Here is a 20,792-nt window from a genome sequence, read left to right on the forward strand (position 1 = left end):
TAACACACATACGCAATCGCAAATAAACGTGTAGCCGAATTAGGTATGGATTACATTTGAAAGAGTTTTGATACTTGTATTATTTTAATTTATTAATGTGATATTTTTCACTTAACTTGTTGGATTCTTATAAATAACATGTCGTTAGATTCGTCTTAATTAAAGTCTATAAATGTCTATCAAACAATGACTATAAATTATTATTATTGTTATATTATCCCCAGATGGATGACGTCAGACAGGCGACCGGTCGTAAAATTAAAAACCAAAACCTTGGGTAGTATGGGTAAAAATATATTGACATATATATACATATTACACACAGATATATATATTTAAAAAAACTATTATAAGACTAATAGATGCAAAAATAATAATTTTTAGAAATTTTGTTTGTATGTTTGTCCGGCATCACACAAAAACTAGTGCATCAAATTGTTTACGAGTTAAAATTTGGTATCTCTCTATTAGTTTGTTATATCATATCAAGACAATGGCTAATATGACAATATTCATAGTTTCATTCTGAGATTTTGTGATATTAGTGCAGTCGATGTTTGAGTTAAGACAATTTGATTCAAATAATATACTTTCTGATGGAGATTGTGAGTTATCCGGAATAAAACGGTCTTTTTTTATTATTATGAAGGATTACCATAGAATCAAGGAGCACAACCATACCCCTGACAAGGCGACCTCAGCCGGCCCATCCTTTTCTCGAAGCGGCTTATCGCACTTTTGACCCCTCTGTAACTTCGTGGATAAAGCAAGAACTTTGTTTTTAACTGGTTATTTGCTAAAATACATAATAATTGTACCGTAGATACACACTAATACTTAAATAATGAATAATAATATGAAGAAAATACGTACTTTTTTTTTTTAATGTGTGATAATGGAATGGTAGCCCCGCCCGCGCTACCGGTATACGCTGGCGAGGCATCAGTGACGGATGATAGGTGACGATGAAAAAGCAGGTCAGTTAGCCAATCGTGACGAATTCCACCAGAATTAATCACGATAATTTCCAGGGGGAACCACGCGAAGGTCGACCTGATAAGGTATATTGCTAGTTATAGGGAAATCAGACCCCATTACTAACAATCCCTTTCCCCCCAAAATACGTACATATCGTGATACACTATTTCGAAAGTGAAAAAAGTGTTGTCCTCCTCTCTCCTACTTGCTGTGCTCAACAGGGTCCATAATTGAAACCTTATGTACTAATTATGTATTATGTATTAATTAATTATTATGGAATGCAATAATAAATAAATAAATAAATAATTATTAGTTAAAAATGATAACATATTATTAATATGTTACCATTTTTAACTATAACATATACAAAAAAAAATCTTCGAAGTGGCGCAGGCTGACTAGAATATAGTTGACATTTTTGCAATATACGTAGTCTCTTTAATCTGTGTATAGTGTATCTTTTTAATCTGTGTTTCTTTTTAATCTGTTTATATACTTTGCGAATTGTTTTCATTCTATTGCATTCTAAAATATATCTTTATCCATTCCTTCTTTATATACTTTTTAGCCTTATAAAGTTATGACCACGAAAAATAAATTGAATGTTTTAAATTTATTTGAAAAGTCTCGAACTAATCAGACATATGTAAAAGTATCTGCACCTATGGTTAGATATAGCAAACTTCATTTTAGAACACTGGTGAAGAAGTTAGTAACTTATTAGAATAGTTTTGTGATTATATTAATTTTAAATACATGGTTACTGCCGATCAAGCTTTCATCATAATCATTATAATTTTTATAACCGTGATTATTATTAATTAGAATGCGTTATACGTTCGTAAAATACTCTACATAAAATACTCTCTCTTTTTTTTACTTTGAGTTGAGAGTTTTTTGATCGTTTAAAATGGAATAGTAATCCCGCTACCGCTATCGGTATACACTGACAATAGTATTGAGAGATAACGGGTGAGGATGAAAGCACTTCTGTTAGTTCATTGTTATGAATTTCACAAGAATTAATAAATTAGTGTATACTCGTAATCACAATGTTTTCCAGTAGAACCGCATAAAGGTAGACCTGATAGGTTATATTGCTAGCAACAGATCTGTTAGATCACATTATTAACAATCCCCTAGGATCAGGACTATTTAAGAGTTTTATGAACACAAACTTTGAATTTTTAATAAATTATTACCTATTTCACCTAAGAATTACATGCTTAGTGGAATAGATTAATAGGATTACCAACTAATTTAAAATTGAATAAATGATATATATAAAAAGATAACAATAAACCATAGCTGGCAGTGAATTTACAGAGTACAGAGATATAACACCTTAGTTGGGGGGAGAAAGAATTGGTATTAATGCAGACTACTAGTCCCATTGCTAGTAATATGCCTTGTCAGGTTGATTTCCCTGTGGTCCCTCCTGGATACCATCATTTTGTATCTCAGGTGTATTTATCAATATGGACCTACTTTTTTTTTATTCTCCCCTGTCATCCCTCACTGGTGCCCCACTATCGTGTACCGTTAGTGTGAGCATGGTTGCCATTCCATTATCATGCATTAAAAAAAATACCTTAGTCCTCAAGAATGACAACGTATGGGGGCATCATAAGCAGAACAGTATACTCTGTTATGTCCATATGGTACTGCTCATGTCTGCAGGTGACAGTTATCACTTAGAATCAGGTGGGCTGTGGATTGTTCGTTATTCTAAGTTCCATAAAAAAAGATTTTACTTTGAAAATAAAGTAGTGATATTTTAGCATGTGTAGATTTGTTTTGTTTTAGTACTATATCTATTGTTTGAAATTACCTAGGTACTTCTAATTTGCAAAACTATTATTTTTTTATTTCAGTTATGGTGTCGACTTAACTTTTACACCTATGATTTTGGCAGACTCATTTTGTCAAAATGCTAAAGCCCGGATGAGTGAGTTCTCCACAACAGTCAATGATAGTCCTTTGATTGCACAATTTGCTGCTAATACTACAAATGATTTTGTGGATGCCTCACAATTAGTGTATCCATATGTTGATGGTGTTGACTTGAACTGTGGTTGTCCTCAAAAATGGGCTATGAAAGATGGCTATGGGTGTGCTTTATTATCCAATATGCAGACAATTTATGACTTAGTTAAAGGTATAAAAAACTGTCTTCCGAATGATTTTAGTGTGTCTGTAAAAATAAGAATATTAAAAGAATTAAAAAGGACTATTGACCTATGTCAGCAATTGGAAAAATGTGGACTTACTTTTATGACAGTACATGGTAGAACACCACAACAAAAGAGTAGTGATAACATTGACACAGATGCCCTGCATCAAGTTTGTCAGTCTGTTAAAATACCATTGATTGCAAATGGTGGAATTAAATCATTGTCTGATGCAGACAATTTATATGATACATTAAAATGTAATGGAGTAATGGCAGCAAGTGCACTGCTCACAAATCCTGCACTTTTTAGTGGAGCAAATGTAACTCCACTGAGTTGTGTTAAATTATGGATGAATATGAAAGATAAGGAGTATACTAATATTTCTTTTCAATGTTACCACCATCATTTAGTGTTTATGCTTGAAAAGGTTTTAACTAAACAACAAAAAATAGTATTCAATCACCTCAACAGTTTTGAAGCTGTTGATGATTATCTAATTAGTAATCTCTTGAATGACTATGAAGGCCCAACAGAATTTGAGTATAGCTTAGAAGAATTTATATCATGTCAATATCCTGATGAAATAACATTGAAGCATGCAAGTAAATGTAGAGGCTGTGGTAAAAGTGCTTATTATTGTGTATGTAAAAAGTATGATTGTAATGCTACAGATGGCACTTATTTTACTTCATATGTAAAAGATATTGAGTCATGTGATTATACTGGCTTTAATATATTTGATGAAACTGGTTAAACTATATAGGTACTGATATTGGCTTTATAGGGAGAAGGGTTGGGGGGAGAGGGATTGTTAGTAATGGGAATGTTAATTTCCAATTCTAACAATATCCCCTGTCAGGTCTACTTTCACACGGTTTCCTCTGGAAACCATCGTGATTAATTCTTGTTGGATCCGTCACAATGGGCCAACTGATCTAGTTTCACCTTCATCTATCACCACTTAATGGTGCCCCGCCAGCTTATACTGATAGTGCAGGTGGCATCACTATTCTATTCTCTCATATAAAAAAATATACGAAGGAGCGCTTCAACATTCAAGAGGGCGCGTATGAAAGGGGTACCGGGTAATATTATTGTAAGGTGATAAGGCCATCTTTCGTCGTTAATTGTCCGAAAAAAATGAAGAACTCAATATATATATATCGAATCCAGTGTGGGGGACATCCAAACGGATGGTGACTTTTTCCCACCATCAAATTACTGTTCTCATCGGTTATCAGGGACAGCGTCGTCAAAAACATGGCTAGGGTCATGGTTGCTAGTAACATCCTGGCTCTGCTTATTGCAATTATGCAAAGTAGTTAAGTGTGTGAAATTAAATTAAACTGTAATTTACACTTACAAAGTGAAATCAAATTATTCTTTTTAGTATAAGTTTTTTCCCCTAAGAAACATGGCTTTGAGGTGCCTATACTAACATACTGCTGTCAGTTTTGGTCCATTTTTATACCTGGCGGGAAGGGATTGTTAGTAATGTGGACTACCAGTTCCATTGTTAGTAATATACCCTGTCAGGTCAATCTCCACGTGGTTCCCCTTGGAAACAATCGTGCTGAATTTCAGGTGTATTCATCACAATAAGCTAACTGACCTACTTTTTCATCTTACCTATTATGTCTCACTGGTATTCCGCCAGCGTATACCATTAGCGCAGGTGGGCTTACCACTCCATTGTCATCCATTAAAAAAGAACATTTTTGTGGCTTTTTTCGGTCCATTGTTTTGAAATATTGTTTAGTTTTAACTGTTAGAATTAATTTCAATAAGGCTTAGTATCTGTTTTACCTATACGAGTATAACTAGTCTCTGGTTGTGATTATGTGTTTGTGGATTTTGGAAGTAGGAGTACCAATGTCATAGATCACTTCTAGATATAGTCAAGGTAAAAAATATACCAGATGTTAATTCAAACACATCAATCATCAGATTTTTTGCGTGATACTGAAACTCGCTCTTTATACGATTATATTTTATTTAATAAATTCCTATGATTTGCTAACATCGCCTCTACTTCAGATTTTATAGTGTGTAGTTTTATAGATACGCCTCTATGATCTGAACCCCTTATCAGGAGCGAATGAATACACTTTATGTCTATGCTACTGCTCATGTCTATAGGCGACGGCTACCACTTTCCATCAGGTGGGCCGTCAGCTTGTTTGCCATTCTAAGTTGCATAAAAAAAACCGAACTCCTCTATAATTTGGATGACTTCCTGGTCACGCTGTGCAGTGGTGTATTATTTATTTTTAGATATCACTCGGTGCATAAATTAATTCGTACTATTGTGTTAATTAATTTAGGTTCTACACTACTACATTAAATGAATGCTTGGAATGGGCGGACGAAGTAGATATTTCCATTCCAGAAAAAATGCTATTGCGTAAATTGATAGATAAAGCTTTTTCTATGTCACTCAATACTCGGCGCCATAGTACCATAACAGATTATTTAAATAATAAATACAAATACAAATGACTTTATTGTGGATCATAGGTCAAATTAAGGTATTACATGAGTTAAATAGTATCTCCATGTCCTGCTATATAAGCGTACAATATTTTAATATTAAAAAAATGTAATAATTAACATATATTTAAAATAATAATATGTTTTTTCAAAACTATAATTTTTTCTGCAAAAAATACCTTTAATAATGTAAGTAACATACTGAAAATCCGAACTCTCCATAGAACCGAACAGCATGTAAATTTTGGGTATTCGTATAATCGAGGCCCTACTGTATGTAAATAATATATGTTAGTTAAAATTTAAATTAGTTAAATAAAAAATTGTATAAAATATTGTAATGATTAAGTACTGTTTTTTTGTTGTAATCTTAAAAAATGTTGTACTGGATTTTTTTTTAATAAATACTTGTAGTTGAGTATTTTGAATTTCTTTTATTTATTTCTGGCCAAATTTGAACAAAACAAAAAATTGAAAAATTAAGGCTTTATGACTTCGGGTAGGTTATTTTACCTAATATTTGTTCATTAATTAACTCTGCTATATCATTATCAATGGATATGTTCCTATTTTTTAAGAATCCCTTCCTTTTAAGAAAAGAATGATCATGTTTATAAAAAAAAACATTTACTATAAATTCTTATTGTTTTGGTATCTACCTACCTACTTATCCTGAATCTATGGTTAATTTCGACTACCATGCAGATTGTTAAAGTGACTTTCTAATAAAATTCAGATTATAATCAGGGTAATAACGAACTATATGGCTATATAAGCTGTTCCACGTATTTTGTGCGTCAACATTAAAGTTTAATTGCTGCATTCAAATTATAAGTTTACTTCTCTGGCACTACGTAAGTACGTGTTATACTTAGAACATCTATTTAGGCCTACATTAACGGTTTCATGACATCACGTGTTGACATCTTAATAGTGGGAATTTACTTTAAACACGGTCTAATTAGTGAATAGTTTGTGACTTATGTACCTATATTACTCGAGGAAGGGTAAGAAAGGCATAAGAATCGTCTACTAGCTGTATCCCGCGATTTCAACCGCTAGAATTAGTAGTAGTGAATTATCATATTAGTTAAAACCACCTGTTCACAAATTTTATTTAAGTCTGTAGTAGTTATTGCGTGAAAGTGTAACAATAACAAATATCTATCCATACATCGTTACAAGCTTTCGCATTAATAATATTAATAGGATTCTTATAGATATGGGAATGATTTCTCTGCAAACAATGATAATTTGCTATTGTCCTCCATATTACAGCTAATTTTGGTGAACATTAAATACTCAGTAAATATCTGAGTGTTTGAGACGGTTTTATTAATATAATTTTTAACCCTAGCCTGTAATTTAAATATGGCTGATCTACAAAAGTGACTACACTAGAACGAATTACAGCTTATACATTTTATCAATACATTAACGAGATAGTAAATACCCATCAGAGAAGGTTTACAAGTGAAATTACAGGGTACGGAAGTATACTAAACACCATATTCCTCAGAAATAACAACGCATGGGGAGTGCCACAAGCGTCACAGTTTCTTTCTGACGTCCGTGGTGTTTTTCATGTTCAGAAGCGATCGTTATCACCTTTCGTGTCATAAAAAATGCCTTTATGATGTAGAGTGCTGTGATCTTAAGACGTAGGCTTTGTACATTTTGGATACAGGAGCGTATTAAGACGGAACCCTAAATATGTGGTGCACTACTTATTTACAGGTGTCATTATGAAATGACCGTGTGTTGGAAGTTGGTGTCCGAGACTATAATAATGTGTAGACGCAGGCGGCTCCGCGTCAGTCCGCAAAAGTCACTGTTTACGCCAGTGTGTAGAACTCACTCGCGTTCGACCATCATACATGGTTGATATGTGTTTCGTGCTTTTTTTATATGCAATATTACGAATAAAAATAATAAAGTTATTTGTGTAACGAACTTCAATATTTGGAACCGTAAGTAAATAAGCATTAATTAAATTTTTACTTCAAACTAATACTAATAAAACACATTTTGGAATAAAAAAATTGATAGTTGAAAATTTCAGTCCCAACAACAATTTATTAATTTAATAATACCTAATTAATATATTAGATTTTAAATATAAATTTAATTAAGTACATTTTTTTCCTTAGTTAACTCAGTTTTGATTTAGTCTGTTTATTTTATATATAATAGGGTAAGGTAAAGACACCTATTAAGGAAAGATTTTCTATAGGAGCAAAAGAATATTGATCTAGTTATCTCATGCACTTATAAAGGCAAATATCTTGATTTATTTATTATTTTTATCAACACAGGAAAACTACTCAGTCCAAAAAGATGAAAAGATTTTATCTATTACCTATATGGATTTTATATCCTGTCCTAGAGCAATAATTATAAATGCGAAAGTTTGTATGAATAGATGAATGTTTGTTATTCTTTCACGCCAAAACTACTGAACGGATTTGAATAAAATTTAGTACACGATTAGATTATATTCTGACTTAAAATATACATATTGTTATAAATATTTCTAAGTATCTATCACTAATAATAATAGGTATACTCATCTAAAATACTAAGAAAATGTTTATTGGATATACCGACAATAAATGTGTATACCAGATATATACTCGTATATCTAGTTGTATAGTTATATATCAGAATGTGCCAAGATATTTCTTTACATTTTTTAAAATGTATTATAATGGAAATATTTATTGATCTGCCACAAAGAGACCAGTTTGACTGATTTAAATCGGAGCCAAATTAGTCTGGGACCATAGTATGAGAAGTACATACATACATATCTGTCACGCCTGTCTCCCAGTAGGGTAGGCAGAAGTAGTAAATTTTATTGTTTTCAGTATAAGTCACATAACATACATACAAAAAAAAACAATTAAGTGTGAGTCAAACTTGCGCACTGAGAGTTCCGTATAAATTGTAACTAAAAATATATTTAAAAAATTTCGACGTAATTATAAATATATAGTTTTCAGATCTTTTAAACACTATTGCTATTTGCCAAATTTCATGATTCTAGGTAAAGAGTTAGTTATAGTTTTTGATACCTTTGAAAATGTCAAAATATATGCTATAAATGACCGTATCTTTTGATTGCGCGGATTTAGAAGTTTGATTTTATTCATAATATAAAGAGATTATAGACTCAAGTGTTTGATATTAAGTTCGGTTTGATATCTTCACGAGTTAATAAGAAAAAAAGGTCTACCCGTCTGTAAAGACCTTTTTTTTTCAAAGGAATCCTATAAGGGTTCCGTTTTTATTTTTGTGTTACGTAACTCTAAAAATATAGTTCTTCCTTTTTAGTTAGTTGACAATGAACCAAAAAGGTAATCCTTAGTTTCTTACTATCTTTGCTAATCATATAAATGTAAAAGAGAGATTGTACCTCAATTGTTATGAAATTGGATGTGCACATAGTCATGCTAATTATTTATACAAAATATTTACTAGTGGATATGCCTATTACCTAGAGTCACATGGTTCCATACAAAGCAGAGATTGTATTTTGGGTATCAAACAACAGATAGATATAGTTACTGTAAATACTTTTTTTTTTAAACCCTTTTTGTATATGTCAAATGTCTAGACTAATATAAACATACATACTAATAAATTCAAATGAACTTGTTGTAAATAAAAAAAAACAACCATCAGATAGCTAGATTATTGGTATAACTAAGATTTCTTTCCAGGGAGGGGGCCTGGCTCCTTTAAAAAAAGCGCATATTTATTTTCAGCTACATGTCTTTTCGCATAGTTAAAGGCTCCGCTCATATCCTAGGATGAGCTTTTTTTGGTGGGCACGGTTCCACTCATCCCTCCCCCTCCTAAAATAGGTATTTTAAACCATTAACCAATACAGAAAAAAGTATGTTGTAATCTAGTGATTTTAATAAGGTGGAAGATAGGGGGAAAGGGATTGTTAGCAATGGAGTTTGAGAGCCCCATTGCTAGCAATATGCCTTAATAGGTCGACCTCCACGTGGTTCCCCCTGGAAACCATCGTGAACAATTCTTGTTGAATTCGTCACGATGGGCTTATTGACCTATTTCATCTTCACCTATCATCCTTCACTGGTGCTCCACTGGTGTATATCGATAGCGCGGGTGGGGTTATCATTCCATTATCATCCATTAAAAAAAAGGTGGAAGTTTTCAATTACTCTGTATTTTTTTTTCTAATGTATTTGTTGATGTGCCGCGAATGAAATCAGACAATATAAAGGCGACTCGAATTTTAAAATTGTGTACTATCTTATTAATACTTATATTGTATTTTAATACTTTTATTTATTTGCGAACATTCAGGTTGTGGAATGAACTTTCATGACTGAATATGATCGATTTTTATGACTGAATATGAAAAACTCAAAAAATACTTTGAAACTCTCCCTGTATTAACTTGTTCAGTTTCATGAATGAAAAGAATTGGTACTATCACTGGGTCTGGGCTTTCTATATCTATTACGTCTATTACAAATTCAATAAAAATATGTTTAAAAGTACGTACAGTATAATAAATTAATAAAAGATTACGCAATTTATTTCAATCAAGTTTAATTAGCCATTCAATAAATTTGGAAAGACGAAATGAGTCCAGTATATACTACTAAACGACGATGACTTGTCTATCTATTTTCGATTTAATATAAATATTTTACTTGTTAATACTGTATCTAAAAATACAATATCAAATTAGGCTAGATTTAGTAAGTATGCTACCTGAATACTTATGTGAAATATTGTTTCCATAATGTACTCCCAAATTATAAAAAATAAATAAAAAGTATCTAAGATGTTGTGAATAGCATTCGAATCGAGGATGGTTGCCGTGGTAAGTTAGGTAAATTTGATTTTAGAAAGCAAATACGTTTCGTACCTAGTTCCCATAAAGAAAATCAATTATGTCTGCGCCGTGTAACATGAAGGTCCTCATTCTCATCGCGTGCACGTGTGGTGTATCTGTGGATGTGTCACGTATTATCTAAGTGTCCACAGTAGGTAGAAAAAACGGTGAGATGAGACTTCTAATTTTTCTCTTGTTTGATCAGATCTATTTGTTCTACACTTTCACGAGTGGTGCTACTTTAAAAACGTTGACCTGGTCGTATATGTGTTTTGTTAATTTTGTCTTGCTGCGAGTAAGTAGTGACCGTTTACATTGACTGCTTCAGGATGGGTATTGAGAGAAATACGACAACTAGCGTCCATGCAACGAATGTTTGCTATCGAAAAATCAAAAGTATGCCGCAAACATGTCGTGTTTGTACATGTTCGAGTTAGACTCCGAATCTTACATGTTCACAGACTCCTATAAAATTGCTTAGAAATTGCTCAGAAAAAAATACCATGAGATAATTTTTTAAATTCGTTTTGATAACGGCAGTTATTCATGGGCTATTAGCAATTATTTTTGACCCCTATTTTTGTTATTTTTGTGTACAAACTATAATGAAATTATTTCATGTGTCTGTACAATGTTTAGGTACGTGTGATGTTCGTTTAGATCCGATAATAATTAATAAATATCACAGAAGAATAGTCTACTTTACGGAACCAAATATACTAAAATGCTGATATAATCTTCACTAATATTTAAACACATCATGGATTTGATTCGTCCGAGTGCGTAGCATTTAGGATAGAGAGGGTTATATCGCGTTTCCTGGTCACGTAGATAAAGGGACGGGTAAAAAGTATAATATAATATTCTTATGTTTATATACACTCACATTGATTATGCTTGCATTTGTATTACACTAATAACAATCTCCATTGATTTAATAAAACATTTACTAACAGTTAGTATCTAGACAGGTACATTTCAATTCTTATTATTAATAACTTATTTATCAATTATTTTTAAAAGTTGCCCATATCATTATATACTGGTTACATCCTGCAGCTTCGCCCGCGTGAATAAGTAATTATATAAAATATACCGTGAATATATGCTAAACTAGGGTATAATCTACTCGTGTACAAAATTTATTTCAAATTCAAAGAAGTTTTTGTTTGAATGAGTAACAAATCTTCAAACATCCATCCATACATACTTTTGCATTTATAATATTTATAGATTTACGAGTCTCGTAAATATATTTCTATAAGTATAATTATTGTATAAAATGTAATTTGATTACAGATGTGTGAATGGCTTTCATGTGAAGAGTGGTGCGACGTACAATTAGTTTGCGGTGGTCATGCATTCAATGCACATAGGGCTGTGCTAGCTAGTGTCAGCACATTTCTCAGAGTAAGGAATTGAAATATATCTATAATATATCGACTTTATTAAAATATAATAAAAATAAATTTAAAATCAATATCAATTTATAAAAATAAATTGATGCTTGACTTTAAATACCTAAAGTTTCAAATTTGGTACCGGGGTTTGCATTGTTTAATTGTTAAATAAATTTAAATATTTTGATTACCGTAATGCCTAAAGTATAAAAAATGATACCAAATGTTTTTTCAAAAAAATATATAAAAATATCGTTTTGATTTTTTTACTATTTTTCCCTATTAGTAAACATAGTAAAGGATACACTTATATATTTTTTAATTTGATTTAAAAAATCAGGCTTTTAAGGGTTAAAGTCTAGTAGAAATACGTGTGTTACAATATACTTATAAAATATTCATATTTATAGGAAATTTTGCTGTCATGTGCCAAAGAAGAGACTCCAACGTTTATCGTCTTACCAGACTTTGATATTGAAGCAATGTCGTCAGTAATTCATTACATTTACAACGGCGAAGTTACTATACAGAAACAGAAACTAGAAATGTTTATGGATATTGTAAAAGCTATGGAAATTTTTATTGACCATCAATATTTACAACAGTTACATAGAACTCTAGGAAATCATAATTTAAAACTATCCTATTATCATGAAAGTAAATGCATTAAAACAAATGATGTGTTTTCGTTAAGTAGCGGATGCAGTAAAAATCAACAATATGTAAATTTAAGAAAAGGAGAATCTATTCAAGATATACAAATTCAATGTTCACTAAGTAATTTAAATTTTCGTGATAAGCAAACAGGATATAAAAATTGGTGGATGTTTCAGCATTCTTTAGAAAATTTACCATCGCCATATGCAGACCGACAAAGGAGCACTTTTCTACGTGATTTATTTATCGAGACATATCCTCGAAACGGTAATGCTAACGGTCTGACTTCAAGCGTGCTAGCAATATCAAATGAACGCTATCATGCTCCGACATCTGTTCTCTTGACGAATGCAAATGGCAAATATCCCAGAACTGGCGACACAGTCTCTGAGATATCCATTAGAACAACTGAGTACGCCGCTTACGCTACAAATAAAAAGACAACATGTACAAAAAAATATGATAATTTTGATTATCAAACTTATTCAAAAGCCAATAGTCTTGTAACAAATACTAGTGATAAAATAGCAAATACCACTTTGTTACAACAATCTACCGAAGATTCCCGAGTGACTAAATCCCTACAATCATCTTTGAAACTATTACCAGCGTCTCAAATTTTAACAGGGGTTAATGTGTTGTCTTTAGATCTTAGGATGGGTCAATCTATTTCAGATGTGAGAACAAATTTTAACTCAAGTGCAGAAAATTCAATTGAATCTACAGCTTATTTGAAGAAACACAATGGAAAAGATTTAGATAAAAATGTATGTTCAATAAATAAAGCAGGATCTGTGTTAAATCAAGTAATGGAAAGTCCATGGAGTCCTCGTTTACCCAAAGATTATAGACCATTTCGTAAAAAAACGTTCAGCGAAAGCATAGAAAATAAAATGGTATGTAAAATTGTGGTCTTCTAAAAGCTAATTCTAATTTTGTTTTATAAAGATTTTTGAATATTATAATTAACTACATTTTAGGAAAAGGAAGACATATTAAATGATGGCAATAATAATATTCAACAAATAATAAAATCGTCGGAGAAGGAAATAAATGTGACACAAATAGCTTTGAATGGCGCTGAAGACTTTAAATGTACAGTTTGCAATCAGGTATTTGTTTATGAATTTCAATCAATAACTTAATTTATAAATATGCTGATTATTTACCTATCTGATTGTTATATTGTCCAGAAGGTTTAAGGCTTATTCAAAATAACTGCAATACTCTATTTCTAGAAAAAAATTGAAAATTAAATATTCCGTTATGGGTATACAAATATCAATGGAGGCTTTAATTTATATGTAGCAATGAAGCCGTGGAAAATAATCATAAAAGTTTATAAATATATTTAGATTTTTGTTAGTTAATTATTTTTAAACTTTATATAATGGATATTGAAAAGTTTTGGTACCTATATCTATAATTTAAAAGATCCATTTTTCTATTTACTTTGGATCACATATTTTATATTATTAAATGGACTCAAATATTTTCAGGGATTCATTACTAAGGACCGTTTAACTATGCATACATGCCGGAATTCCACAACAGCCCGATACAGTTGTGGGGAATGTGGTAAAACGTTCTCACAACTGCGTAACTTCAAATATCATATGTCGGTGCATCGCGGCACCAGAGAATTCGCAGCCACCTGTACCGTTTGTGGGAAATACTTCAACGATAGGGGATATCTCAGCAGCCACATGAAAATACATAAGTCAGTAGAATCATTTCTAATTTATCGATTACTAAACGATATTAATGCGAGTTGTTTCAAGGGATTATTTGTTGACGTTGTAATACCATCTTACCTTCTCTGAGTTAAATTCAAAGAAGGATAAATACGCTATTAATTAGTATCTATAGGTATACTGTTGTGAGTTGTGGTGTTTTATTTGGCTTATCTGGATGGATATTGCTCTATTGTTTTAAAAGATTTGAAAAAAGAGGTTTTTAATTCGCCTGTATTTTTTAATGTGTATGTTAAGAGACTTTTAGTCGAAAGTAATTTTATTAGAAACTTCTCTCTTATTCATATTTTATAAGTATTTGTGAAACGATTTCTCTCACTTTATACTCAACTGATTGAGTGAAATGGTTTATGCACTATAAAATACCTAAAGTAAAATTAGTCGTTAAAATAACATTATATATACATTTACAGGAATCGCAAGGAGTACAAGTGTACTATGTGCCCTAAATCTTTCAATCAACGTGTTGCTTATAATATGCATGTGAGGATTCACACAGGTGAGCAATTATTAAAATTTATACCACATAGTACATATACACATATGTAAAAATAACATACTTTCATATGCAAGTGGAAAAAAATAATAAATTATTTGAACTTTGATTTTATGACAGTCGTTTTATAACTTTTTTTTTATAATTTTTCGTTTTATAAGTTTATAACTTATTAGCGTGCGCTGTAACCGCTTATTGATAATTTTCGAACTCGTGCCTAAACATTTTAGTAACTTCCAAAACGTGGAGTTTCTCAATTTGTCTGGGTTTATAGTATGTTTTCACCAGTTCTGAACTGTTTTTTTACACTTGATAGAGTTTAATTCCATGTTGTTTCCTATTAATATCACGATTGAAGTCTTTGTTCTTTTTGTGAAACAAAATCTAAATTTATGTGTGAAGAAATCGAAAGAGAGAGAAGATGGATAAGAATTTTTTAATGAAAAACATATTCAACTGACCTGACTTTATTCTTATCGATCATCTCTCACGGTACCCTGCCAGTGTTTATGGCACAAATATCATTTTTATTGCTTAAAAATAACATATTCTCTATTATTGTTGTACAAGAAAACATTAAGTAATAACTTCGAAGTAATTTTATATTTTTGATAGCTTCCGTATCATAAGTCTGGGTCAGGAATTAATTGACCTGTGTATATTTGTAATAAAAATTCGTTTTATTTTTTTATTTATATTTTTATAGTTATATGGGTAATAATTATTTTCTAAAAAATTTATAGGTGTTAAGCCGCATGTATGCGAACAATGCGGTAAGGCATTCTCTCGGAAAATGTTGCTGAAGCAGCATCAGCGGACGCATTCGGGCGAGAGGCCATATGCCTGTTCACACTGCGACAAACGTTTCGCGGATAGATCCAACATGACGTTGCACTTGAGACTGCACACTGGTTAGTATAATTTACGAGTACTATTAGGTTAATATCATAAGTGAGGAATTCCTTAAAGATATTTCTAAGTTCAAATGGTAGAACAGATTTAATGAAATTTTGTACACAAATTGACTATGTCCAAGATTAATATATATATTATAATTTATAATACTAATTCATCGAGTATAACCCCGGAATACAGTATGTATGTACGGTGTAGCATTCGTCGACTGAGTATGAAATTTTTAAAACCATAATGCTAATAATATGTACATTCAAAATTACCCATAGAGGTTCTTCATATAACGTGTACCTATAAGAAATTAGCTACTGAATTTACATGACAATGGATTACTTACAACATAAAAAAAATCGACATGAGTTTTGTCTATGACGACGTTTATGATCATGATGCTTCTGTCCAATAGATAATGTATTATCGTATATTAATATGATTTTAATCTCAAAAGGTGAAAAGTTATGATGTCAAAATATAATAATTTGTGACTGTTAATTAAATATGAATTTTAGAAGGAACATAATAGTTTGTTCGTAAAGAGTTCAGGGATTGTTAGTAATGCTGACTAGCGGCTTCATTGTTACTAATATATAGTGTCAGGTCGACCTCAACGCGATCTTTCCTGTAAACTATTGTGGTTAATCTTAATGAATTCGTTACGATGGTTCAACTCGTTTTCTCCTTTATTTATTATCACTCAATCCAGTAAGTGATGGTAAGTGAATTGGTATACGCTAGCATGGTACTAAACCAGCTAGTGCATACCGAGAGCGCAGGCAAGATTATCATTTTGTTACCTATCACCTATTAAAAAAATTTCCCACAGTGTTAGTAAAATTTACTAATTTATATTCACAGGCGTAAAACCATTCTCATGTACACTGTGTCCGAAGTCATTTACAAAGAAGCACCATCTTAAGTCCCATCTGAACTTCCATACGGGAGCGAAGCCATATTCTTGTCCACGATGCAAACTTGCGTTTACGCAGTCTTCAAACATGAGAACACATTTCAAGAAATGCAACGCGCCTGATCTAACACCACAAGCCACTAGTGAATAAGAAATTTATAATAAAATTTACTTTTAAAATTTAATTTTTTTTGATATCGATTATATTGTTTAAAGTAAATATATTGAGATGCATTATGTCTGTTGTAAAATCTTTTGAAATATATTTGACGATGTTTCGAAACAAGTCTCGTGTAGATTAATATATATAGATGTTTTGAAGTCTTTGAAAAATAAAATATTTTAGATCTTGCAATACGCGAAACTGAAAAGTTTGTACCGATGTACAGAGTAAGAAAGCAATCTTTTGTTTTTGTTAGGATTTGTTTTAAGGTGAAAAATGGAATATATATTTATATATAACGATGACCAATTTATACATGGACTGTTGGTATTAAACATTTATTTGTTAGCTAGTTAGTCCCTTCAAAAAGTCAGTACTGTTGTTTTCGTATACATGGTGTCTTCATGCTAAACTTTCCTTTTTTGTTTTAAAATATTTTTAAATTTTTAATAATTATTTTGATATTACAGTACATTACCATAAGAATACTCATATGTTGGAAAAAGACATTATGAAGAGAATATACATGTTTTATTTTAAAGTAATTTATAAATATGAATAATGTGAGTAATATACTGTACTTGCCTGTTTAGTAATAGATATAATTATTATTTACAAGTTATTTGTAAGTACTTATAATACTCTTTTGTATCTATATAATTTATTAATTTGAAGTTTATATATTGCTTTTTTGTATTATAATATACAAATATATGGGTATGTATCATTATACAATAAGAGATAGTTTTATGGATAATAAATAAAATCAATATTTGAGGTTTTTAAATCAATCCGACTTTATAGTGTATTTTTGTTTGTATGTTTTTAATTGTAGGATATTATATAAGAAAGTACCATATTTTATTTATAAATTCCTTTTTTTTGCAGATCTATTCTAATTAAACTACCATATGTCATATATGAGTTATTGACTCTATCGGAATGTACTAGACTACATACTAATAATATACTAGATATATACTCATAGCTAATAGCTAGCTCATTATAAATACCACTCCATCTAATAAAATTAAAAATTGTGTCAAAAAAAAAACTAACTTGGATTGTGGCAACACCAGTTATTTTGATATTAACGCTAAACTGTTGAACCGACTTTGATAAAATTTCTATAGGACCAGTTTGTAAGTATATCTTTTTTAATAAGATCATATTTTTTAAATCAGATTACAACTCTCGGAGGTATGAGGAACCTTCTTCATTTTTAAGTTAGTTGAAAAAGCCATTAATTCTCCTTTACTGAATATATAATGGTTTTATTTAAAAAATCTACCATTGCTACCGCTTTTTATTTACCTACTGTTTTTCATTATCACAAAGGAATCATTTGAGATTTTTATTTTTGCTGCTCTATACTGTTAACTCATTAGATTCAATGTTTCTTTAATGTCTGATTGGAAAGGTCTTTCATCAGGTGTTCCGCAAGGTGGCATCTTGTCTCTTTCAATGTTTTCGATATTTATTCATCTTCTTTTGATGACAATTGGTTGTTCTTACCATCTATTTGCAGATGATTTACAAATGTATGTACAGACAACTGTCTAAGATATAAATGCAGCTGTTGTACAGCTGAACGATGAACTACAAAAATCAGTGTTTGGTCCCATGAATTCGGCATCCCAGTAAGTCCAAGAAAGTGCCAAGCAATAATCGTTGGTAGCTCGAGACAGTTGGAAAAGATCAATTATAACTCTCTTACCTGCAACATACGTTAATTCGATTATTACTCACTGTACGGGCGTTAAAAAATCTTGGCCATAAAGGCCATTGATTCCAAACTGAGCTGGGCCAAACAAATTGCTAAGATTAGTCGATCACTCATAGTCACACTTCAGTACATTAACCGTTTTAAGCACTTTTTTCCTATTAAAACTATAATTACACTTGTTCAAACACTTATTCTCCCTATTATTGATTATGCTGATGTGTGTTATCCTGATCTCAATGAAGATCTTCTTCATAAATTAGATCATTTAATTAACAGCTCTATTCGTTTTATCTTCTGTCTGCGTAAATATATCACATATTTTCGTACAGCTCCCAGTTAAAATGGCTCTCTATACGCCAACGTAGACAGTTGAGGTTGCTTTGCAATATTTTCTCTCTTCTCACTAGTCCCTAATCACTGGAATACTTAAAATGTAGGTCCAAATATCTCTGTGATTCTAATTCACGCGAATTTCGTTCTAACTACTCTCTTGTTTTCTCTTTTCCTCTACATTTTTCTACTTTTGTTTCCAATTCCTTCATTCTTGAGGCCTCACGATTCTGGAATGCGCTACCCATTGACATAAGACAAATGTCTAACAAATTTATTTTTAAGAGAAAAGTCGACGAATCTTTTGAAAAAGCTGTGAAAGCAGTTCATCATCTTTATCATCATCACTTTTGATCTCTATCGTTGTTTTTTTGTGTTATCGTATATAATCTATAAGTATGTATGTATATTTATATTTGTATCTATGTTTTTATTTTATATATTTGTATATTTATGTAATATTTGTTTAATGTATTCATGTATGTATATTTATATGATCATAATGTGCAGTAGTGCAGGTTGACTGGAAGAGAATACTATATAGTATTAAGTTCGCCTTTTGTACCAATTATTTTTTTTTGTAATGTGGTAAGTATTTTTTTTTGTAAGGTTGTAAGGAATAAATAAAATAAATAAATGTTAGAATCTTCTTCAGACTATTTTATAAGTACGATTTGATTTGTGATTACAATATAATCGCTTTTTTATGATAGTCTACATGGGAGGCTTATGCCCAACAGTGAACGGATTATGGCTGAAATAATGATGATGAAATATGAAAAAATCTATAAACGACACTGATTTCACTGTGACGTATTTTGTACCCCTCATGTGTTGCCTTCCTAAGGAATTCGTATGATTGCTGATGGAATTGAAGTGATGAAATAAGAAAAAATCTATATAAATAAAGACGAATCTCTAAATGTATTGCTATGTATAAAATTTGAGGACTAATTGTGCTATTTTTTTTTTTAAGTATTTGTTGCAGTTTGAGGAAGAATTTGAAATGTTTTTTAAAGAAAAACGGTATAACAAGACGATTAACAGCTCCATACACTCCTCACCAAAATGGTATAGCTGAAAGAAAGAATAGAACCCTTTTAGAAAAAGCTAGATGTTTAATTTCGGAAGAAAACCGTCTTTAAATCATTTTAATGTATTCTGGAATAAAAAGCGTACATGCTTCTCAAAAATAAACAAAACGAAACAAATTTTTTTTTTATAAAGGGAAACATTGGAAATGTTTTTAGTAAACGTAAAGTCTCTATTTTTTCTTTTTCTATGTAATATGTTTTGAGGTCAGATAGTTTATAACAAATATTTGTAAATTGTATTACAAGATATTCTCTGTAGATCTGTATTACGATACTCCTACAAATATTATACATCATACAGAAATTTGTTAATAACAGAAAATTAATATATAGACATTATCTATACAGAACGTCGTTAACACCGCATCTCAATGCGAATAACGACCAAAGCGCAAAAGCCACCCGACACTATACTGATGATATCCCGGATGTCAGTTTGCAGGAGATTGAAATGGCTCTCAAACAGCTTAAAAACGGTAAGACACCGTAGGAGGACGGAATTACAGAAGAGCTTCTGAGAGCGGGTGGGAAACCGGTACTTTTCGTCCTTCAGAGGCTATTTAATTTCGTCATCCTTAACAGTGTTACGCCAGAGGCGTGAAGCAGAAGCGCAGTAGTTCTGTTCTTCAAGAAGGGTAACAACACCCTATTGAAGAACTATAGACCGATGTCTCTTCTGAATCGCGTCTACGTACTGTTTTCGATTGTTTTCGAAATAAAATGGATAGTTGGAAATTATTAGAAATAAGTGGGTACATGAATTACAGTGAAACAGTTCAGGCATTTATTATAAAACATTTTCGTAGAAGAGTACAAGTATTTTTCTAAT

At 31.2% G+C, this 20,792-nt stretch overlaps 2 protein-coding genes across 4 annotated transcripts; both read left to right on the forward strand.

The window, feature by feature from the left end:
* The first annotated feature begins 1,464 nt into the window (after positions 1–1,464).
* On the forward strand, positions 1,465–6,066 carry LOC113511722 (tRNA-dihydrouridine(20a/20b) synthase [NAD(P)+]-like). Of its 3 annotated transcripts, none has more exons than XM_026895429.3 (2): positions 1,465–1,689; positions 2,856–6,066. In XM_026895429.3, the coding sequence occupies exons 1-2, from the start codon at positions 1,562–1,564 to the stop codon at positions 3,907–3,909; spliced, it is 1,182 nt and encodes a 393-aa protein (XP_026751230.2). In that variant the 5' UTR covers positions 1,465–1,561; the 3' UTR covers positions 3,910–6,066. The 3 variants fall into 3 exon arrangements, with proteins under 3 accessions (XP_026751230.2, XP_031769548.1, XP_052751527.1); XM_031913688.2 differs by lacking the exon at positions 1,465–1,689 and adding an exon at positions 1,776–1,953; XM_052895567.1 differs by lacking the exon at positions 1,465–1,689 and adding an exon at positions 1,977–2,685.
* Positions 6,067–7,471: 1,405 nt separating this feature from the next.
* LOC113511844 (zinc finger protein 160-like) lies at positions 7,472–17,440 on the forward strand. The gene is made up of 8 exons (XM_026895566.3): positions 7,472–7,615; positions 11,821–11,931; positions 12,332–13,474; positions 13,559–13,690; positions 14,078–14,298; positions 14,746–14,831; positions 15,572–15,739; positions 16,599–17,440. The coding sequence occupies exons 2-8, from the start codon at positions 11,821–11,823 to the stop codon at positions 16,799–16,801; spliced, it is 2,064 nt and encodes a 687-aa protein (XP_026751367.1). The 5' UTR covers positions 7,472–7,615; the 3' UTR covers positions 16,802–17,440.
* Positions 17,441–20,792: the final 3,352 nt, after the last annotated feature.

Source organism: Galleria mellonella, unplaced genomic scaffold, assembly GCF_026898425.1.
Source record: "Galleria mellonella isolate WM207_F2 unplaced genomic scaffold, CSIRO_AGI_GalMel_v1 utg117, whole genome shotgun sequence".
Lineage (NCBI taxonomy): Eukaryota > Metazoa > Arthropoda > Insecta > Lepidoptera > Pyralidae > Galleria > Galleria mellonella.